The 24340-nt window shown below is 39.1% G+C and overlaps 1 protein-coding gene across 2 annotated transcripts in view; it reads right to left on the bottom strand.

Moving 5' to 3' along the window:
- The window catches only part of LOC109393519 (PAX3- and PAX7-binding protein 1), a 25763-nt gene extending 2898 nt beyond the window's left edge, over positions 1 to 22865 (bottom strand). The window contains exons 1-11 of one of the 2 annotated variants that reach the window (XM_019662848.1): positions 22368 to 22865; positions 20748 to 20876; positions 16130 to 16306; positions 14507 to 14728; positions 13918 to 14021; positions 11722 to 11939; positions 11017 to 11206; positions 7230 to 7353; positions 3577 to 3676; positions 3374 to 3489; positions 1379 to 1578 (exon numbers count right to left, since the gene is read on the bottom strand). In XM_019662848.1, the coding sequence (XP_019518393.1) occupies positions 1379 to 1578; positions 3374 to 3489; positions 3577 to 3676; positions 7230 to 7353; positions 11017 to 11206; positions 11722 to 11939; positions 13918 to 14021; positions 14507 to 14728; positions 16130 to 16306; positions 20748 to 20876; positions 22368 to 22854 (2067 nt within the window). In that variant the 5' untranslated portion in view covers positions 22855 to 22865. The remainder of the gene's footprint in view (positions 1 to 1378; positions 1579 to 3373; positions 3490 to 3576; positions 3677 to 7229; positions 7354 to 11016; positions 11207 to 11721; positions 11940 to 13917; positions 14022 to 14506; positions 14729 to 16129; positions 16307 to 20747; positions 20877 to 22367) is intronic. The other variant, XM_019662849.1, reaches the window with a different exon arrangement.
- Between the last annotated feature and the right edge of the window lie 1475 nt (positions 22866 to 24340).

Below are 24340 nucleotides of genomic sequence, written 5' to 3'. Positions count from 1 at the left end.
GCAGTGTCACTGGCCCTCATATGTGGGATCCGAACCGGGGCCCTCTGGCATCCCAAGCCAGTTCTTAACCATCGCGCCACTCGGCCGGCCCCTCTTTTATTTTTTTAAAGATCATTATTGGGGAATTGGGGAAGGGGAACAGTGTTGGGGAATTGGGGGAGGGGAACAGCCAAGTTGTTGTCCTTCAATCTTAGTTGTGGAGGGCGCAGCTAGCTCAGCTCCGAGTCCAGTCACCATCCAGCCGCCCATCGGTAGCTCGCAGCCATTCAGCTCAAGGTGCCGTGTTCAATCTTAGTAGCCCACCATCACATGTGGGAGTCAAACCAGAAACCTTGTTGCTAAGAGCACAAGCTAACCACTGAGCCATCCAACCTCCCGTCAGCAGCTCAGCTTGGGCGCAGCTCACTGGCCCATGTGGGAATCGAACCGGTGACCCTGCTGCTCAGAGGTAGCGCTCTTAACCAACTGAGCCATTTGACTGGCCCAACCTCAACCCTCTTTTCCTTATATTGTTGGGTTGTCGGAAAAGTCATGACGCATTTTTGCAACAAAAAACATAGAAAACATACGTCATGCCAAAAAAATGTATACACGTTTAAAAAAAAAACAAACCAAAAACCTGTATTAAAATTGTAATACTCGAGCCGGCCAAGTGGCGCATTGGTTAGGAGTTGGCTTGGGACGCCAGCTTTGAGCAGCAGAGCCCGTCTGGAACCCACATGGGGGCCAGTGACGCTGCGCCCTCTACAGCTAAGATGGTGAACAACAGCTCGACCTGGAGCTGGGCTGACATGAGTCGCCAGCGACAGTGGAGCTGGCCCGCAGCTGGCGTGAGCTTTCGTGAGCTGCCATGAGCGGCCGTCCAATGGCTGGCGAGCGACTGCCTCACCCAGGAAGAGTGCAACGATAATACCAACATGGGCAGTGAAGCGACGTCCTCCACAACTAGACTGAAGAACAAAAGGACAGCAACTTGTCTATTCCCCAATTGCCCAATGCTGTTCCCCTCCTCCAATTCCCCAATAAAATCTTTAAAAAATTAAAAAATTGTAATACTCAATATATAAGTATACCAATAACAAAAGATGAATACAAGTCGTGTGTGTGTGTGTGTGTGTGTGTGTGTGTATACATATATAATTCAGGTGACTGAGAAAGGCATTGTATATAAATTGAAAAGCCATAGATAGCTCTCTTGAGAAGGAGTAGAGTATAAAAGGAAAGATTCTAAGAATATTGCCAGCAATAGTATCAATTATAGCCCCCTGCAATATCTCCCTGAAAAATATTTTGCTTAAGCTTACATCTCTAGTTTTGAGATTAAAATTACCCAGACATCACATTACACTGCTTTGAAACAATGATAGAAGCCACCCACCTCAAGAGGAGTCCACGTGAGAAGCTGCAGCCTAATGAGAGGGTTGAACAACTTTGGCAAACAAAGGCCGATGTAAGCATCCTTGTAGGATGTGTAGTATTTTGAACGCCATGCTTCAAATTGGGATTTAATACAGTCGATTGAATAGAAACTCTCAATGACATCTTCAAAAACCTTGCTGGACTCTTTTGAAATGCGATCTAAATAAAACAATAACGACAACAACCACAGAGAAATTCAGTATGTAGTAGAAAAAACACAGTTCAATTATTTTCAGCATTTTCTTTGTAGCTTGAGTATCAATAAGAGATAGGCTCATTAACAAAGGAATAATTAACTGTTAATTACAATTTAAAAGAAAGGATAAACAGGAATAAGTTTAGATTTCAAATGTCTATTATGCAAACCAAAGTACAGGCACTCTTTCCTTTGTACCATTTTGTTAAATAACATCTGTCCCCAACAATTCAGTTCAAATTTCAGCTACCATGGTATATTAACTGAGTAATTGCTTAAAGTACAAACTTTGCTGCTAGCTCTTCAGTCCACAAATCACTGTGTAAATAACACACATGACCAATCATATCACTTCTTTCAAAGTCTGTTTGTGACAGCAATAACTGACATAGACAAATATCAGCAATGGATGCTAGTAGGATTTTTAAGTAAAAGGTCATTTGATGCCCCAGGTGACTTGGGAAAGGGGAGTTTTCATAATGGCTAGACCTAGTTGTGACAACCTACTTCTCAAAATCAATCTTAATTAACATTGCTAACATTGGAACAATCTTAACATGTGTCATCTATTATTACGCAGCAAGAAACAGCATCTTCTACGAAGTATTCCTGACAAAAAAGTTTAACCTCAATCTAATCAAGGTTTCAGACCTAAAGTCCAGTTTACAAGATATACAGTGAACGGATAAACAAGTTAATGCCATGAGGAAACACACACCTAGAATGTAAGATGTTCTGCAAGACAAGTGGCCTGGTGTCTTCAAGAAGTTAATGTCTTACACAAATAAATCATAGGGGTGTGTGTATGAGTAAGGAAATTGTGGATGCCCATTAATTCTAGATAAAAAGATGTTAACAACCAAATGCAGGGCAGGAAACTTGTGTGGATCCTGGTTTGAAAAACACAGAACAACCCATAAAAACAGTCCCAAGATACTTTGGGGGGCTGCTGCTGAGGATAATTGAACACAGACATGATATTAAGAAATTTTAGTTGATTTCCTTAAGTGTGATAATGGTATTGTGGATTAGGTAAGAAAATAGCCTTGTTTTTAGGAGACATGTGCTAGTTTTTAGAGGGAAGTGCCATGATGTCTGTATGGTTCTGCAAAACACACACATTCACATAGAAAGAGTTAAAGCAAACTTGGTTAGATGATGGTTAAGAACTACTGAATCTGGGTGACAGGTATGTACGTGGGTGATCACCGTGCTAGTCTTTCAAACTTTCTGTATGTTTAGAAATGTTCACAATGAAGAAGCAGAAGTATAAGCTTCTCCAACTAAGTTCCAAATGACTTGCAGACAATATAATTCCAAATAATTCCAGCCAATGGTGGGAAATGAAGAATTTTATTTAGGGATCCTTCTGGAAATGCCTGGCATACACAATACTAACTATTCCTCTTGGTTGAAATTATTCAGGGCTCCCCCAAATCAGGAATTTCCTTCAGGGCTGAGTGCTCTACTGCCAAGCTTTAGCCTTTCTAGGCCAGATAGGCTACATTATGGTAGCCCTTGGAGAATAGTATCATTTATTATGAAAGTCCTAAATAAACCCCAGGACAAGGCATTACCACTATTTTTGAGAACTAATCGTGGTATTCTGTAATACGAATGGGTGTTTCTACAATTAAGAAAAAAGTGCCTGGTTCTAATACAGAGGTCACAAAACTCAAACCATCATTTCATGGTAAAAACCGCGCCCAAGCAGAAACTAAACTGACAATGAATCTCATTTCCAAATAAATGTCTAACCTTTTTCCAGATTGAAATTTGTAATATCTGTAGAAGTTTCTTCATCATCACTGGAAAGGCCTTCAAGGTGATCTGCCATCTTACCGGTTTGCTCTCTGGCTTGTCTACGACGAGTCCTAAATAACAAACATCAAGTTCCTAAACCAGATGAAAGAGGTTCCTCCCTTCACAAACAACCCAACAGCAAGCATTTTCAGATTTACCTCCTGGCCTCCCGTTCCGCAATCCGACGTTTTGCATGCTCTTGATACAGTGCTCGATCTCGTCCAAAGGAATCAAGATTTGGTGCCATCAGAGCTTTATCTGTAAAACAACAATGGTTAAAATCAAAAACCTTCCTTCAACGATCTTGAGGAAAGAGTTTGCACAGAATAAGCCATAATGATAGACTGACTGCTTGCTAATCTCAACATCAGGATTCTTCAATAATTGGTAAACCAGGTAGTTTTCTAGTTTAGAGCAAATCACAGTATTATTCTGTGTTCCCACGAAAAGGAATGGAAAAATAAATGGAGTTCAACAACCCTACACAAACGCAACTGGGCTTAATCACTATTTTTATATGTCTAAGCAACAGAACTAGTTTATACCACCATGACAACCAAATAAAAATCTAAATTACCTGTGCGAAGGGAAAAACAATAGATTACTTTTTAAAGGAAGAACTTAAGCATCATATGTTAAATAATATGAAATGACAGGAAAGAAACATAGGTAGGATGAGAAAACAGCTTTGTTGCAGTTTAATAATTTCTTTTAATTCTAATTTTGCTTTGTAGACATTTATTCTCTATTACTATTTTTAGAACAAGGGCAGAATCAACACGTAGACTGAAAAGTATATCTGAATAAGACCAACTTAAGCTTTCTCAAACACGAGTCTTTTAAAGCACAAATCCCTTATTTCTTTTTTGTCCTATTTTCCATCTTTTTTTTTAAACTTTCTGGGGCATTTTTTTAGCTTTAACTTCCAATCTTCCTATTTAAATTTATATTTCAGTTACCATAGTTTTAGTTCCCAAGAGGTTGCTCTTGTTCTTAGAATTCCTTTTCTATAGCATCTTCTACTTGTGTTATGGGTAGAATACCTTCTGTTATCTCCCTGAGGATATCAATTATGTTTTAAAATTTGTTCTGCCACCCGCATTGTCTGTGTTTCCTCAGTTCCTTAGGTTCTACTGCTTGTGTTGGTCTGGTGATTCTAACTCCTCACAGAAAAGAGCGAGGCTGGAGGTTCCGTGGACATGGTGGGAGTGGTCTAACAGAGGCATCGCCATCAGAACACTGGGTCAACTCTTTTGTTGGGGGCTCCAAGATGTTTTTGTCTACGGATCTTTTCTCTGAACCCATTCTCTGTCTCTAATCTCTTGCCTAAGGTAGAAGGAGGAGTGGGGGAAACATCCGTTTGCAATACTCCCCTCATTTCTACATTTTAGTTCCACACTGTGAAGATATTCTGCAATACAGTAAGTCCTCAATTAACATCGTCGACTGATTGGTTCTGAGACTTTAAATGAAACAAGTTTTACCATAAGCTAATTCATGTAAACAAGTTAGGTTACTACAGTATGTCATCAACATTATACCAAAATGGTGTCAAATGAAACGATGTTCTTTGAGGACCTGTTGTATATGGGATAGCAATGAGAAGTGAACAACAAGGGATGGGGGTGGGGGAGAAATCACATGCAAAAATGAAAGAAAGGCTTTTGCATATTTTTCCCCAAGATGTGTCAGCAATAGCAGCAACAGGTAAAATAAAACCAAATAATAGCTCTGTACACTTCAGCGTACCCTAACTATCCTAGATCCTACTATTTTTAAAGTCAACTTTCTCACTGAGTTTTTCACTCATATTTCAAAGTAGCTCATATATTAGGAAGGCAGTATGTTCCCAAGTTCACAAATTATAAAGAAAGATGAGTACAGTACACAGGAAGATGCCCTAGCGTTACCTCAACTGTGAGTTCACTATACACCGCAGATGCATTAGCTAAAAGGTCCCAAACTACAGAAATGATTCCTGCCTCTTTAAGAGATATCCTTAAATTAAAGAAATATTTTAAAGACTATTCATTACTACAATAAACATTCTAAATGCTGCTGTATTTATAGATTTTATAAAATATATACTGAAGAAGCCATGAGTAGATGACTCAAGTGAGAGTCTCCCTCATTTCTGTAAGAACTGTATGCAGTAATTGTGTTAAGTTTTTACAAATCTAGAGATCAATTTCAGTCTTGTTTCTTTTTAAAAAGATCAGAAATGGAAATGATACTTCAGTGTTCCACGCAGTTTTCCTCAAATCTTTGGCAATTAATGAATAGGGCAGTATTTTTCACTTTCTCACTACCTTTCAATTTCTTTCCAACTCTCAATCTAATTAAACATATATCATTCAACCTTTACTTCTAATTTCATATAAGTAAATAGCTCCAAATTATAAACAACAGATTATAGGCAGGAATAGGTATTTGATGAAATGTACAGCTCACACAAAACATTTAACTTAAAAGGAAATTACTTCCCTTCGTAGGTATAATGGTTACCTGTAATCTGTCCCAGAAATCTGGTTCTGTCTGGATCAAAAGTGATCTGGGAGGGATGCATTAGTCATTTAGGTGCCCAACAGGGCAATACAATTTAAACTTATGTAGCAAAAATAGAGGTCAAAGCCTCTGTGTTTGTGGCTCACATCTCAGTCTGACTCAGCTCTGAGGGCCGTTTCACCACCTCGTTATGATGCTCCAAAACCCACCTGGCACACAGGAGGATGCTTTCTCAGGGATCCACTGTCTCTCTAATTTAGAGGACACCCTATATGATAAATCTTTGTTTTCAGAAAGAATAACACTAGGGCCCTTTGCACTTGGATGACCTGGGGGTGGTTGTTAACATGAAGATGACTGGACACCATTCAAGATCTAGCAAGAATCTCTGGGGAAAAGACCAGGAAATCTGCACTTTAAATTAGTATCATGGGTAATTGTGATGTACACTTCCATTTGAGAACTGCTGACACAGGGAACAAAGAGATGACAAAAGAGGCCGCAAGAAACCCATGCTACAAAAATTCATATTAGAGCACCCAAGAATATGGAGGGCAAAGGAAAAATGGAATTAAAAGGCTGAAAACATCGGCTTAAAGAATCTCAGCTAAACTATTTAATAATAAGTTTCCAATTAATTTTGGTTTTCCATAACACATATCATAATGAAAGGAATATAAATTCAATTTCTAGATTTTCACACTAATATTTCAAGGACTATAGGTATCAACTGACTTACGAAAAAAAAACAGTATAAAAGACAAACTAGAAAATATATAAAAATTTTAAATACAAAAAATTTTACTTTATCCAAGGGGTGAAACTCAAACTCCCCTAATCCTGGAGTTGTATCATTTGTTACGTAATAAAACCCCTTCTGCCCTAAAAAATTCCCCAGTCCCTAAACTCAAACTCTTTCTTTGTAATCAACAACAGCATTTGCCCTGGTGTTATGAACAGGATGAAAACGGGGAGGAAATCAATTAGGACCAAACCGATAGTGGTTTTAAGATAAAATACTGATAATGTGTTTTCTAACTCTAAAGAATAAAAAAAATTGTCCAAAGAAGAGTAAGGCTGATAGCATATTACTGCACGTTTTTGAGCTCCTTTGTGAAGCTATATTTTCTTAAACACAACCCAAGTACATGCTATTATAATTTTTAGATCTACCTAACACAAGAGCAAAAGAACTCATTTATTAAAAAGAAAAAAAGGATGCTCTGAGATCTCTAATTGTCAGTTAGGCTGCACTAAGTAAACAAGGTTGTTTAATGAATAATAAAAACCTTCAAGATGGACTGACTTGAATGGCTTGAAAACTCCGAAGATTCATCTTTAATATCATCTTGTCGTCTTTGGACAAGGCGGGAAGCTCGCTGTTTGTACAGCTGATGTATTGCTGATTCAAGTTCATTAATCAGTGGCACCTGTGAAAATACAACACACTCCGTAACACCAAACTCCTCAGCGGCTTACTTATTTGAGGGTTCCATTCTATTTCCGGATTTCTGAAAAAGTACCCTCTATGGACAGAATAATCATGAATCCCCAGTGGCACACAAATAGCAATTCAGTTTTACAAGGCTTAGGAAAACAACACTTCTTTTCATCCATATATAGAGCTATAATGTCCCGTGCCTAATTATTGGAGCAAAAGTTTGGTTAGGAAACTTAACACCTCAATATTAGTTAAAAAATATAAAAAGTCAAAAATTTTAGTGCTTTTCTTTTAGAACAAAGTACTTGGAAGTCTTTTAAAGTCTATTTTTAATTTTCCAGCAGCATGATCTGCCTTGTAATTTTTGTAGTTTCAAATAAACTATTATCACTGTGTGATACCAAAAAAATGCAATGGCTCTATTAGGTAAGAACAGAGTCAACTAACTGCCCAATTTTTGACACTTCATTGCCCTGCCACTCATATGTACCTTACTACTTTGCAGTTCTATTACACATTGTAAGTGTAAACTGCACTCATCTACATTAATAAGGCAAATAAAATTTCTAGCTATCACTAACCTGTCTGAAACCAATAGAGCTCAAACTCAGAAAGCTCTTATCAAATGTCTAAACTTTTCCATATTTTGTAATAAAATAGTAAATTGTCATTTTACAAAGTCAATAAATTTTTCCAGGTTAATATCCATGGCTAAGCATTCACTTGGTTCATATAGAATAACAAAGCTTATAGAACGAGACCTAACTTAAAAAAAAAAAAAAAAAAGCAAAAAACTTTTTATTTATAACCTTATGTTATAACCAAATACCAAATACTACAAACTTTCACAAAACACTAACAACCACTACACATACCTGAGGAAACCAGAAATTCTAGTTTCCTGATGGCTAGTGCAAATGGAAAACACATTATTTAGAGTTTGGGAACACTTGAACCAAGTATTATAGCATCTTCCTGAACTGAACAGACTGCAAATGGAAAATAAAAAAAGGCAGGTGGAATACAAAGATGTCTGTAATAAAAGCAATTTTATACACTTGCATGATTCCATTGCAAAAGTAGTAAATGTTCACAGAAAGGTCAAACTAATAGAGTTATTTTATTCTTTAATATGTCACATCATGGGCAACAACATCCCCAAATCTGCACTAATTATCTTTTAACAGCTGAGCCCAGAGACTAGCTTTAAAATGTACATAATCAATTTTTTAAGCAATTACTACCCTATCATTGTTACTTACCCTTCCCCAACCCCTTCATTTTTTCCAAATCATGCAGGACTAAAGACAAATATACCTATGTACCTAAAGTGCATTTTTTTAGTCCTGGGGACTGTTAACATTCCTCTACCATAAGAGCTACACACCTGAGGTTACATCAGACAGAAATGAATTATTCAACTTAGTTAAAATTCTGATATAATTTTCCTGCTAAGGTAATTGGAATGCCTTTAACAAAGCCAGAGAAAATTCTACTGAGAATAAAAGTCCTAAAGCACATTTTCAGCTCACGCTCATGTTTCTTAACAATGTTGATTTAAGAGTATGCACCGTGAACAATTTCTTTGCCCTCTCCAAACTCAACACTGTTATTGACTATTATTATTATTTCAAAACCAAATATAGGGCAAAGAACACAAGAAGGAAGACGATTATAGGTAAATAAAGTAACGGGAAGTTAAAATGATCTGCAAATAATTAAAAACCCAAGTTCAAAACCACTTAAACTTTTATAACAAGAGGAAAAAAACAAAGGAATGTTTATCTTTTTATGGTCTTACCCTGAAACGGTATTTTTACAGTATAACTCAAATGAATATTTAAATCTATCCAATTGTTCCTAAATATTTCCAAGATGACAATTTATGATATTATTAACTCAGCAGGAGTCTCTTAATAAAATGGAATGCATATGAAAATGTCAAAATGAAATAAAACATCTTTAAAAGAGGGAATTATCTACCTTTTTTAATTAAAATGTAGTCACTGTATAATATACCAGGTTTAAGATCTGCTCCAAAAACATTTATCTAAGTGCCTCCGCGAAACCACATTAGCACAATCTGAGGTAGGCTTCTCTAAGAACAGGGTAATCAAGGAGAGATAAAAGTACACTACTAATTGTTTATAAAATTGATTATAAAATGAATATAAAATTGAAAACTAGGGGCACTAGATGTCCTAGTAGTCTCTTTAACTCAAGAATTGTATAATCTAGTTGATCATATTACTGTCTATATTTTCTAAGAGTTCAGTTTGCTATTAAAAGCATACAAGTAAGTTCCAAAGCAAAGGCCAAGATATTTCAAGAAAAAGCTCTACAGGGACCACCTCACAAAGTATGGTTTAAGACAAAGATCCTTTCTCCAATCACCAAAGGTTATTAGACCAGCTCCCACCATGCCCGCCGGGCTCATAAGGGCTTTATTAGTAGGAAGACACAGCCGCCAGCTATGACACTTACATCCACACCCCTGCACAAAGGCAAGCCTGTGTTTCTTTCCCACCCCTGTACTTTGTCACCCTAAGCCACTAACCTGCCACAGGGAATATATCATAGCTCAGCCTATAGTTACTTCTCCAGAAATCAGGTAATAAGGATAAGAATGTGATAAATCCTACAGAGGACCTGGTGAATGCTGTCTCGGCCTCAATCTGACCACAGATTGGCTGGAACCATTAAAGCCCATTAGGAAGACAGTCAGTCTGGCAAGGTTCTTGGGCCAGCCTTTGGCTTTAGGGTATCGAAGTAATCAACAGGGATAACAGAAAGCTAAGACTCATGTAAACATACATACACTTACAGATTCTATGCTAATCCACACAGCCAAGAATAAGGGAAACACTGCCTTCTAATCATCACTGCAGAAAGTTTAGAGACAGGATATTCAAAGCACTATCATTTTAACTTTTTTCAAAAGCTAAGACTGCAAAGTCCACAAATGCTTATAAATCCATTCATCAAATAATAACTTTAGCTTAAAGAAGAAAAATCTATTAAGAGGTGATTTGAGAAAAAAGGAATTCTCTATGCAGCTAATTTTAAAAATGCAAATCTAAAACAGTGGAACTTCATATTAAAAACCCATCATACTAAAAAAAATGAACTTGGAAGAAATGAGACTTTAAAAGAAATAGTGGCCAATGAATGGTTTCTGGAATGAATGAAGCATAGGCTTACTTAGATGAAAACTATTAGCAGCAATGGTGACTGACTTCATCCAGGGTAAAAAATAAAAACTAATAAAATTTTGCAACTTGTTTAGTTGTGCAAACAGTTTAAAGATAAGTTAAGTCTTGAACCATAAAAAAAGAAAATTCCATCAGATGAATCCTATATATTCTAATAATCCAGGGCAGGCCAATAATCTATGATAATATTAAGGCAGGACTTGCCAAAGTCTTATTTAAAGTGCTTTGAGTTTTCCTTTTTTGTTTTCAACAAAGGCAGTATATTTGCCCCTAAGACAGAATGCCGCTAATAAAGTGAAGAAAATGAAGCATGACTTTTCATCACTTCTAAAGTTGAATTCAGGATATGTTCTGAGAAATACAGATGTGATCTACACAAAGCCATCTAGACCTCCCTAATTTTGCCTTATTCAAAGAGATTAATATTTTTGCATTCTTACCTTTTCACTGAAACACTCAAGCAAGTCTTGGACATACCCTCGCATTTCTTGCAAAAATTTATACCGTTCACCAATACCCCCAGAAGACCCTTCTAATCTTTCAATAGCCCTGGTGGAGTCCACTTGGCTTTGCAGGTGTTTCTCATGCTGCTGTCGATTTGTTTTGTGTAGTTCTTTCATGGAGTCCAACCTTAAGAACACAAAAGGATAAATATAACACATTTACACCCCAAAATCTATGCTGTCAGGACTCTTGCAATATTATAATGCATTTAGCTCCACTATTAGAATATAAAAGTATTTGGAGTGGCATCTTTTCATCTGTACTGCTCTTTTCTCAAAAAAAAAAAAAAAAAAAAGGGCAGTTTACAGACTTCATATAAAGTTATGTGATGGGCTAACCAAAATCTCAGTTTTGCTTTTCCCCCCATATCTTGACTACACTTTTTCAGAGTCCAAGAGGTGCAAACTCAGAAATGTCTTCAACAAGATCATGGAGTGACATTTTTTTTAACTTTTTGCAGCTTCCACAGAAGTAATCCCAGAAGGTAGCAGAACAAAGCATGAAGTCATCTTCTGCTCAGCTTCTGAAGATGGGCCAGTGAGTCTTCTTTGCCGATGTTCTGCATCTGCTACCCCAGACTACATGTTGCCTGAGGAACAGAAAGCTAGAGGACAGGTCTTTAAGAAGTTGATCTGCCCTACCTGTCTTTAAGCTGTTTCTTTACCAAATCAATAGTAACGGGAGTCATCTCATTACTGGGAGTTTTGAAAGGGACTGTATTATCTGTTTTTTGAGATTTGGCATCGGATGATCCATAGGCTGTGTAACTGTAAGGAATGCCATAGGATGAACCATAAGGCATCGTCGGGTAAGTGTTCTGGTAGTACACATTCACTTCAGTGGGCTGACTTGCTTGCACCTAGAAACAAATAGGAAGCATATGAAAACTACTAGCTAAAACTTTGAAAAGAATCATTTCATGACTTTAGGGTTTAAAAAAAAAACTAACAGCAAAAATTATACCCATTTTCCAAACAGTATGTACTTCAAATAAGTGATTCTTTAAAATCAAATAAAAGTAGGGCTGAACGATGTTCTAACTCTTATGGAATTACTGGATTTGTTTCTAATAATTTTCAGAAAAACAATATCAAAGTTTAGAGTTGGAAGGGACATTAAAAATTATCCAAGGGGGCCGGCCGAGTGGTGCGATGGTTAAGAGCTGGCTTGGGACGCCAGAGGGCCCCGGTTCGGATCCCACATATGAGGGCCAGTGACACTGCCCTCTACGGCTAAGATGCTGAACAACAGCTCAACCTGGAGCTGGGCTGCCGTGAGTCGCCGGCGACAGCGTAGGCTGCGGGCCCCTCTGACAGTGGGTAGCCATGGGCTACCGTGTGTAGCCAGCAGCCAACATGAGCGGCCGGCAGCTACCGTGAGCGGCCGTCCAGAAGCCGGCGACTAATCTGCCTCACCCGGGAAGAGCGCAATGATGGTGCCAACTTGGGCCAGTGAAGCAATGTCCTCCACAACTAGACCGAAGAACAAAACGACAGCAACTTGTCTGTTCCCCTTCCCCCAATTCCCTCATAAAAAATCTTAAAAAAAAAAAAATCCAAGGCCACCAATTTATCAATGGAAGAGGATCAAGTACTTGCCATGGTTGTAGAATAAACAGACAAGCAGAGATTGGCATCTAAGACTCCTGACACCTAGTCAAAGACTTGCTCTACTACACCCTTTAACATAACCCAAACACGTGCAAAATTCTGCAACAAAACACTAGTAACAAAAAGTTTACATTCATGCAATATTTCCACTGCACTACTTACTTCTTTAAAACAAACATAACTATTTAAGAAGATTTTTGTTATGTTTTGTTTTTGTTTTCTAAATTGGGGAATTAGGGGAGGGGGACCAGCCAAGTTGTTCTTCAATTTTAGCTGTGGAGGGCGCCAGTCACCATCTGGCTGCCTGTAGGCAACTTGTGGCCTCTAAACTCAAGGTGTTGTGTTACAATCTTAGTTGCGGGTGGGCATAGCCACCAACCCATGCAGGAGTTGAACCAGCAGCCTTGTTGTTAAGAGCGCATGCTCTATCCACTGAGCCATCCAGGTGGCAGCTCAGCTCAAGGTGCCGAGTTCAGTCTTAGTTGCGGGCGGGCGTAGCCCACCACTGAACAGGCAGTCTTGTTAGGAGCATGTGCTCTCACCAGTTGAGCCATCCTGCCACCTGTTGGCAACTCAGTGGCAGCTCAGCTGAGGGTGCAGCGTCACTGGCCCATGTGGGAATTGAACCGGCGGCCCTGTTGCTCAGAGCTCGTGCTCTTAAGCTAACTCTTAACCAACTGAGCCACTCAGCCAGCCCCTAAGAAGGTATTTTTCATCTGCAATAATGTTTTGCATTACTGAGAAATCCATCTTCTACAAAATAATTTTCAAAGTCAGGAAAAATAAGTTATACAGGAAAGAAACTTTTTATCTATCGAGGGTCTTAAACTTCAGCATGCATGAGAATCACCTGGAGATCCTCATTAACAGATGGCTGGGCCCCACCCCCAGAGTGTCTCATTCTCTAGGTCTCAGCAAGGGGAGGATTTGTATTTTTAACAAGCTCCCAGATCCTACTGGTGCTACTGGTTGAAGAACCACTTTGAGAAACACTGATATAAGAAACTAGATATTCTTCCATCATTTGACTATAAATAAAACAAAACATAATACAGTTTCTTCTAAAAGCTTATTGGATACATAACTTCATGTAATTTTCTCAATTATGATACTTGAATGAGTGACAAAGATTGACTTCAACATGCAATGTTTTTACTTTAACAAAATAGACAAGGTTTTTTTTTTATTTACTTTTCAATTTTTGAATTTTAATTCTTTAGTTCTTACCTGAGGGATATTAATTCCTTTTCTTATCTGCTCCTGTTCCCATCGGCTGAGCTCTTCATCTTGTTCTCCAGTTACTAAAGCATCATCATCACTCCCCTCAATACCTGCAGCCATAAACAGCAAAAAAATAGTAGTACCAGAAAAGCAGGGAGAGGAAATGCTAACCTGATATTTCACAAAAATTTAGCAAAACTATTGCTATTAACTCAACCTTACTAAAATTTCTACATTATGATCCCCTCTCACTGGATACTTCTGACTATGCTTGTCTTATACACGGTATCCCTTGAAGTGAAGGGCAGTATTAATGTAACTGTTAAAACCTTAAATAGGTTCCCTAGTCTCTGTGCTTATATAAAGTGCTTAGCACAATACCGGCTACACTGGAAGTGTTCAATAAACATTAGCTATCACAATCATGCTGGAGTTTTCAAAAAATTCCAATAAGACACTTGTATCCAAGCAAGAACAATCCTCTAACATGAAACATAGTTAAATAAATGTAGGAACTTTTTATCTATTTATTTTGACATCAAATCACACTTGCTGGCAATGTAATAGGGCTTATTATTCTATTAAATCAAGTTACCTATTTCCTCGGCAATTTTTTGTCTTTGTGACTTTTCTTTCACAGAAAACACTATACGGCGTTTCTCATCATCATCTTCATCATCGCTGGCATCATTCTCATCTTCTCTAACAAGGCGGCCTTTACCAGGCTCACTATCATGAGGAGTGAAATCTCCCAACTCCCGGGCCATTTGACGCTTTTTCCTTGCAGCATGTATGAAAGCTGCATCTGGAATTTCTCCTGGAAACAAATGGTAAGGATTATAAAATGTGTCAAGAGTATAAAGTTTCTGTTTTCTTGAAAATATGAAGGGTAAAATAATCTCACCAATATAGCCCTATCATACATTCTAATGTTAGTTGCTGACACCCCCTTCCCAAACTGTGCCTGCAACCCAACAGATTTATTTTTAATTTACTTTAAATGGAAACTAAAAGTCACTAAGGAAACTAAAAAGAATGCACAATGGCAATATGTATGGGAGGGAGGGGAGAGGAACCACCATAAGCAGTTTTACTTTAACTGTAATTTTTTTCATTTTTTAGAAAAACAAAATAAAATCATATTACTAAATTAAAAAATAGATAAAAATTAAAAAGGTACCTACAACTCAAACCCTAAAAAACACTATTAGATTTACAGAATATTTCTCTTGCAAACAGTTTTCAGTTCACCTGTGAGCATATTGAATATAATTCTGTACTTAATTTTCTTCATGTTAAAACATAAGCTTTTCTCCATATTGTCGTTTTGCATAAATACAATTTTAATGGCTTAACAACATTCTCTTAACAGATTTACAGAATTAAATTAATTGACCTTTTCACCTACAGTAAAAATTAATGCCTTACTACTTGTCAAATTGTTATTTTAACAGCTGTGCAATATTCCGTCATGTAAATGTACCTTTAATTTACTAAGCCATTCCTCCCCTGCCAGACATTTTTTTGTAAATTTTGCTCACTGCAAATAATGTTGCAATGAAAACATTATTTTGGGGGGATGAATTTCTAGATATGGAAGTACAAGGTCAAAGAGTAAGAACATTTGAAATCTATTGATTCATATTGCCAAATAGCTTCCCTTAAAGACTGTACCAATTAGAATGTTACTAGATCTATGTATATAATTCTTCACAACTTTACCAGCCCAGAGTAAGCATTTTTAAATTTTATAAATGTAAATGAGTTCAATGATATCCCTTCGTAATTTACATTTGGCTACTAAGCACTTATGTATTCAAAAGCTAATTAGCCAGTGAAGAGATCCGCAAACTATTTCCTATAGAAAAGCAAAAACGAAGAAAGCGTAGACAGGAAACTTAGTTTTGCTTAGTAGCAGTTCTAAAAATGTTAGTCTTGATCTGAAATACATTTTTTAAAAAAAGACTTTAGTACCACTTATCTATCCATTTACTCATATTTGCTTTGATAACAAAAACTGCCTGTCTGACAATGAACTTGGAAAGTTGGGAAGTTTCTACTTCTCTCACTTTTTATACTTGCAAAAGTTAACACCCTGACTTCAAACAAGGATGTCATGAGAAACACCACTGAGCTAACTCCTTCCTTAACAACCATCTTTACAGATGGCCCATTCTTGAGGACTTACTCTGGCTGAGAAGCATTTGTGAATACACACCTGGGCGGAGAACATTTAAAGATGATAAAGCATTTGAAAAGGCTCCGCCAGCCTTCGGCTTTTCTTCTTCCTTCTCGCTTTCCATATCCATTTCATCTTCACCATGTTCACTAATGATAACTCCATCTTCTTGAGTGGTGTCCTTAACGTGTCCTATTTTGTCCAAAGGTGGTTCATCTACATTTTTGAAAAATTAAAATGATTTTAAAAGAAAATCCATAAAGGCACTTTTTATTTGATTATGCGCTTGATTCATTAAAGCTTAAACTATTTTAACTGTTTATAAAAACCTCAATCCAATAATGTATGAAAATGAAGTACCACAAAAACAGACATAATTGGGAGATAAAAATAATATAGGGGACACAGAGATGCATTTGAGGCCCTATTCAATCCCACCTTTAATTAATATTATCACAATTTTCCTCATTTATTTCTTCCTCTAAACGCCCAGAGGTAACTGTTCATGCCTCTTTGAAGCATTATTTTATGAGTATTTCATTAAACTCTAAGGCCGTTCCAGGCAGCTTTTATTAAGAACGAAGTTTACAGACCACATATCTTCCTAGTTTATAACCATTTGTCATCATCATCTGAAGGAGTGAGACCCAAAAGTCACATTTAAACTGTGCACCCCTGACCCCACTGCCATGACTAAGTATTTAAGGGTGAATTTGTGACCAAAGCAGAGACAACCTGATTCTGTTCTGGGAATCCAGACACAAAGCCAGAGACCAAGAGGCACTAAGAACAGCCACATGTATACCAGGAAGGCAGCACTGCAGTGGCCATATTCTGCCATGTGAACAGAGAAGAGAGTTCTCAATTCTCAGTTCTAATTCTCAGGCCATCCCTAATGCCAGATTCAAGACTGCTTTCCTGCCACTGGGTTTCAGGAAGCCTATAGTGGTTTACTTTACACCAAATGATTTGCTTTACTAAATAGTCCTATTCCTCCATCTCAAGCAAAACTCAAGAAAATCAAAATGTTTTTCACCTTGAACAGCGGTTCTCAACCTGTGGGCCGCGACCCCTTTGGGGGTCGAATGACCTTTTCACAGGGGTCGCCTAAGACCATCGGAAAACAAAAAGATATTTACATTACAATTCGTAACAGTAGCAAAATTACAGTTATAGAGTAGCAACGAAAATAATTTTATGGTTGGGGGTCACCACAACATGAGGAACTGTATTAAGGGGTCGCGGCATTAGGAAGGTTGAGAACCACTGACCTTGAAGCACTTGAACCTGGCAGTGTACACAAGAGGCACAATGAATATAATACAAGACTAAAACAAAAGTCTATTCTAAATATGAAAGATACTCTTCTGTTGTTTCCCTAGCATGCTCACCTCCAAAAATTGCTTCAACAGTTCTCCATTCTTCTCAAACCATATTCTACTCCCTAAACAAGAGTCCCAGGGATAATGCCCATGCCGCTGCCCCCCTTACCTTTACTGAGAAAATTTAGGTCATTCTGTTTTAAGTTTTTCCAGTTAACATCCTACCTCATTAGCCATAGACTTCCGTCTGATGTGCATCCTGAAGCTATGAGGTTTTTAAACCCACGTTTTCAGACTTACATGGTTAGATGGAGTCAAAAACTACCCATTTCCTTCTGTTCTCAATCTACACTAAATCAATGGCTTTTAATACACAAAACAGAACTGCAAAAGGTCTACCAGATCAGATATGCTCAAATAATGATTTCTGAAATTTTAAAAGATTCAGTGTTTCGTTAAGTTCACAAGTATTTGCTTATGATTGAGCAAATAATAGTCCAAAACACCGTCACAGCTGAATTTTTGTTCGTGGTCATGTAGTATGCTTCCAGGCGTCTTTATAAAGAGATGTTAAAGAACCTTTTTCTAGGCTCCTCTTTGCCCTCAATTTTATTTTCTGCTACTGCTTCAGGTGACTTGCTCTCATAAGTATTCTCATTACCTTGATCTTGATTAGGCTCTCCCTCTCCTCTTCTGTAGTCTTCAAAGAGACATGGGCTTCCCTTGATCAAAATAACTTCTTCTTGATCCCAATGGTCTCTCTCTAGCTATCGTCTTCTACTTCTCTCTCTGTCCAGCTTCTCAAAGCAGCAGTGTGGACTGGCCACCTTCTACTTCCTCATCAACTCGCAAGCCTCACCCTGACAAACGGCCTTTGTGTTCTCCCATCCCAAGTTCACCAGCTAACCCAAAGGCTGCAGCCACAGCTAATTCATATACTATCATTGAGCAATTTAGCAAAAGATGTCCCTTCCCCCAAATTGGCATAGAGCTTCGCTAGTGGACCAGTCTCTTTTGTCACATGCCCTCCTCCAGGAAAAAACATAGCAACCCTGCTAATAGCCCTTCCTTGGTCTTTACTTTTCCTAGCCTTTCTGGCACTACTTCATACAACTGCCATCATCATCTTGAAACTTTCCTGTCTTTTCTCCTTTAGCCCTTTGATTCTCGTATCTCTTTAGTAAATCCTCTTCTGTATGTGTGTGCTTATTACAGGTAGAAAGAAGTCTTTGGTCCTCTGGAATTTTTCCTTTATGCTGCTCCCTCATCAACTCCATTACTTTTGGTTTTTTAATTATCATCTCAATAAGCACCATACCTAAATCTACATCTCCAACTGTTCACTGGCTCTTCCACTCAAATTCAAGTTTAAAAGTAAACTCATTATTTTAGGAAGATCACACAAATAGGGCTTTCCAGATCAATACCCTTGTTTTGAAATTAATGCATCTCTACCTATCTAAGGAGGGCTGGGCTAGAAAGAGTTCAGGTTTGTGAGTTGATTAATGAAAGAGCTCCACAGCACCATCATTTTAGGAATAATGATGACAATTTATAATACAGAAGTTCCACCTTTGGGTAGGACGTTAACTGAGTTATCCAGTGAGAGTTATGTGAAAGTGGAAAGATAGATCACAGATGATGGCCTCATAAACTTCCTATCTATTTTGATATCTAAATGGTCCTTTCCCAGTTCTCACTTTTCCTGACCTTTCTTGTTTTACTTCATCATACACAGTGGATTCTCAAGAAATTTGGAAAAAATGAAGCAGTATCCAAGATTCCAAGGTAATCGGTTCCCTTAAAAATACTCCGCCTCCCACCTGCCCTTTCTATTTCTATATATAATATATAATTATTCTTTCAGTCACCCTGGCACAAAAGCTCAAATTTGACTACTACTTTTAAATCCAATAGCTAAAGCATACTTCGAGCCTACCAATTCTACCAATGGACCATTTCTCAAATAATCTTTTCTTTGCATTTCTTCTTCTAGACCCACAGCAAACATTTTTAACTCATCCAAAATTTCCCACCAAGATCGGAAAAGACTCAGTCTTGCTCAACTGAGACCTTTTAAATCCACTAGTAATGATTAAAGCTGACCCTTGCATTTAAAGTGCTTTAGGCCTCCAATCTCTCCTCATGTCAATCCATGCTGCAGGCTAATACCAGGTTAAGGTTTCAAAAGGCATTTAACATGTCACCATCTTGGCAAGCCAGTGAACACAGCAACTCTAAACCCCTTGCTGAATACTAAACATCCTTCACAATCTGTCAACAAGTGGACCTTTCTCCCTAAACCTCTTCGTCCACAAGTCATCTGTACTTGTCAGCTGTACTTGCTCTTTTCCCAAACAGCCTTAGTTACCTGAATCTTTAATACCCGCATACCCTCCTTCTAGCTTTTGGAATTCAAATTATCAAAGATCCATCTTCAAATTCTATTTTATCTATGAAGCATTCCTTCTCCCACCGCTTAAAAAAAAAGCGTAGTTACCCTTTAAGTAATTCATTGGACATTTTGCCAAACACTGGATCCAATTATACATTTAAGTGATGTTGTCTCCAAAATTCGACTGTAAGTTTGAGATATAATGACATACTTTTTCACATTAAGCCTGTAGCTGAGAAACTGGGAAATAATAACTCTATCTTTAATTTCATCATATAAAAAGATTTCCCTACACATGAGGCTATCTCAGACCATAACATATAATAAATAATGGATCCACTTTCCTAAAGACAAATAACTGCTTAAAATGTTTAAACTTAGGTTGTGAGAGAACATGAAAAGTCTATACAATGTAGGCAGGTGCCTCCCACTGAGGACGCTTCATCCAGGTATGTAATAACGCTGTGTGGAGTGGGAGTATCAACATTAAACTTAGGGCATGCCTACAAGTTCTCTAAGAATTGAACCAAGTGTAGAAATACCACCAAAGAAACTGAAAACCTGTCTCTATAAAATACGAGTACAGGAATTTGCACAGTACCGCCTCAAACAGGAATAAACAAAACCTGTGTCTCAGGTTTAAGTAGGAAACCTTTCTCTGTTCAACAACAGTATGAAAACTAGTAGGAAAATTGGGGGAGGATTTTGTCACTGCAGTAGAAACATTCCGGGTGCAATGATTCTGTCTTTTTAAAAAATGCATTTAAGACACAATTGTGTTAGAATTAAGTAAAAGACCTGTATCAGCACTCAATATGGACCCTTGACAAGGACAGAGTAAACTGAACGGATTCACAACATATATTGCAAATCCATTCAATAGCTGTGAGAGAGCTTTCATTTTTTCATTTCAAAACAATCCTATTAATTTGGTACTTACTGTCGGCTGATGAGTTGAGTTCTGTCTTAATCTTCGATTTTTCAAGATCTTCTTTATATTCTTTCTTAAGTAATTTTACTATCTTTTTGCTATAACTTGATTTCTTCACTTTGAAAACTTCTTCATTTTCTTAAAAAAAGAAATTAAATGAAGTTTATAGAAACAATTTTCAGACAATATCTTTCTTCCTTTCTAACTTTCACATATTATGTGCTTTTCAAATTCTTCCAAATACATACTCATAAACTCCAAAGCATTACATAATTTGAAGTTATTTCAAATCTGTCATAAGTTCTCAAAAACTGAAGTCAACTTCATAAGTTAATCTGAAATAATGTGAATTTGAAACTTTTTTTAAAAAAGGCACAATACATGTACATTACACAAAATTTTCCTATGTCCTATTGTCTTCCTTAAATCATCTATTTCAGGAGGGGAAAAAAATCATTGAAAAAGCACTTAATCACCAAATTATTATGGTATCTGAAACAAAATATCCCAAAATCAAAAGATACTGGTTAACAGAGCTGTCAAGTCCTAGCAACCCTTTATCATCACAAATTGACATGTTGTTATTTCAAGACTAAGCTGGAACAAAACACTTTTCCAAAGTAAATTTTGAAGATGTATCCATCGTCTTTGATTTCAAAATTCTGAAGTCAAACACAAACACTTGACCAAACAGTTCTTAAATCATCAAAAGCAAAAATCTGGCTTCCCTCCTCTCAAACCTATACAAATTAACAAAAAAAAAATCACAGAAAGGCTGAAAAGAAACTGTCTCCCTTACTGGAAACATAAAAGCATCTCACATCAAGAGGAAAGTGCGATTTTCAAGTCTCAATTTCTTATTTTATAATGACTTCATTGGGTTCTACAAACACACAATCAACTGGTCAGAAAGTAAAAAATAGCTAACACTCATTTTCGATCAGAAATCTAAACCCACTGCAACCTGGCCTCTCACACCGGATTGGATAAACTGCCTTGAATTACTATGACACTGTCTCTCTTCATTGTCCAAAAGTCCATAAGGGAAGGCCGGACATCTGTACCCTTATTTTTATGGGGAAACTGAGGCTGAGCGATTGCAAGGGACTGGGCCAAGGTCACTCAGAGCCAGAGTTTCAACCTCAGGCTTCTGATCCAGACCTAGTGCTGCTCCTCTTTACACACCTGGCCTTCTGGTCAGAGATGTCTAGACAGAGCACCCAAGAGGCGCGCGCACAGTGACTTGCAGAGGGCACAGAGAACGTGCCAAGAACAGTCAGGGGACCCAACTCAAGCTGTCCCTGAAACACACCCGCAGGGCAGGGGACCCTGAATTTCCACTTGAAAAACTCAGGACGACTGGTCTGAGCTCTGGCCCCTTGGAGTAGAAAATGCACAGAAGGACGGTGAGGGGGCGGTGGTTAATAAAGGCGGCGCGGGAACGAGTCCCCTGCCGGAGCAGAAGGCCGGAGGCGGGGAAAGATGTGCAGCAGGTCGGGCGGGAAGGGGCTGCGTCCCGGGATGCGGGGGCTGAGCGTCCCGGGAGTGCGGGAAACCCAGGGGATGCGGGGGAGCTGGGGGCGCTGAGAACGGATGCCGGGGTCTGGGGGCCCGAAGCACGGCGGCTACCTTCCTCCTCGTCCTGGAAGCTGAGCAGGCTGGCCCGGGGCACCTCTTTGTTCTCACGCGGCCTCTTGCGCGGCTTCAGCCCGTTGCCAGGTTCCGCGCTGCCGGGGAAGCAGCCTCCGGTCTCACCCCCGAAGCCCGGGGTCACTGCAGAGGGCGGCGGCAGCCCCGGGCCCAGCAGCGACTCCCCCCCGGGGGCCCTGTCGCTGCCGCCCGGGCCCGGCTCTTCGCCAGTGCCCGGCGGCGGCAGCAACGGCGGCGGCTCCTGCTCCTCATCGCGCTCTCGCTCCTCCTCCTCCGAGTCATTCCGCTTGCGCACGTTCACTCGCCGGGCCTTTCGGAACATTCCCGCGGCCCGCACGGCGGTCTCACACCCGCTCCCACACGGCGGCCGCGGCAGCGCCGAGCTAGCGACGGCGCACGCGCGCTCGCCTAAGCTCCAGCCGGGTCCTGGCTTTCCTCCCGCTACCGCACACCACCAAGCGCGCATGCGCTAGCTCTCTCCCTGCTTAAAGCGAACCCCGCGTCTCTCGCGAGAACGTCAGCTTTTGCACTGTCCTCTGTTGGCCTGGAGGACTACTGGCACGGTACCCTGGGACTCGGGTACTATCCGACGGGTCACACAGGGGATCATAGAGACGAGAGGAAAGAGTAAGCCCCGTCGTCCCTCCGCCGACGGTGCTGCAGTGCGTCTTCCGCACTTCGAGCTGTAGCCGTCACGCGAGGAGGCCTCCCGCCAAGCGCTGGGAGGGGCGAATGGGGAAGGAGATGTGGGAGGGGGAGGGAAAGGGGGAGGAGCCAGAAGGAGACGCCAGCTTTGGCGAAGGAAAGTGGGGTCCTGGGAGTGGGGTATTTTCGAAACTGAATTGAGATGTGCTATGGTAATTATCACTAACCATACTGGGTAATGCTTCTAATTTCTACAGCGTTATGGCTACAGAGGACGTTCAAAAACCATTGTATTTAATTTATGATAGATGTTACCTGGTCTGATATTTTAGCCCCCTTCTTTCTATTTCAACGAAAGCAAAAGTATTTTAGGGTTTTCGAAAGAAGGTCAAGGTTGCTAGCAGTTCTAAAATAGCCAATTTTAGAAACAAACGAAAAGCAAATCGACTTGGGGGTGGGGGTGGTTGTGACATTTCAGACTTGGCCACAGAGGCAACAGTCTTACTGGCAAGGCCGGACCAGGAGGGTACAGTACTTGACTCTAGGTTGAACTCACAGGCTTTCCCGTTGTATCGCCAAACTTGGGTCCTTTTCCTTCACATGTGCGCGTATAAGTGAATTTATTTTCAGGTCTCAAAATTCAAAAGGTAACAAAAGGCATTCATATAGTAAAACAAAAAACACCCATCTCTAGAAGCCTTCCAGTTTAGTGGGAATATTATACTAAAAGTTTCTCATCCTCCAGAGATATTCTGTGAACATAAAAGCAAATACGTATGTATATTTTTATGAATTACCTTTTTTACATGGTGTAAACAGTGTAGTTTTTAGTCTAACAAATTGGAAATCGGTTGATATCTGTACATAACGTTTTTTTCTCTTCTTTTACCCGCTGCTAAGTGATCCGTTGTTGAAACAATGTAATTTATGTAAGCAGTCCTGTAAAAATTGATTAAAGTATTTCCATTCTTGGTATAATAATGCTGAAATAAAAGCTTCAAAAAAATGGTCACAACTGTAGAGTGAACTAGAACTGGAGTTGCTAGATCCACATGTGTGCATTTGTAATTTTGCTAATTCTGAATTGCTCTTTATAGAAGCTGTGCCAATTTGTACATTCACCTGCAAATATCAGAGTGCCTATTTGCCTACACCATCCTGTCAAAATTTCACGTGATACTTACCTGGCAGGGGAGATAACACGATCACGAAGGTGGTTTTTCTAGGGCAAGGCTTATCCATTGCACTCCAGATGTGCTGACCCCTGCGATTCCCCCAAATGTGGGAAACTCGGCTGCATAATTTGT

Source organism: Hipposideros armiger, unplaced genomic scaffold (assembly GCF_001890085.2).
Source record: "Hipposideros armiger isolate ML-2016 unplaced genomic scaffold, ASM189008v1 scaffold_381, whole genome shotgun sequence".
NCBI lineage: Eukaryota > Metazoa > Chordata > Mammalia > Chiroptera > Hipposideridae > Hipposideros > Hipposideros armiger.
The sequence above is the reverse complement of the archived record's forward strand: the minus strand, read 5'-3'. Positions and strand labels throughout refer to the sequence as shown.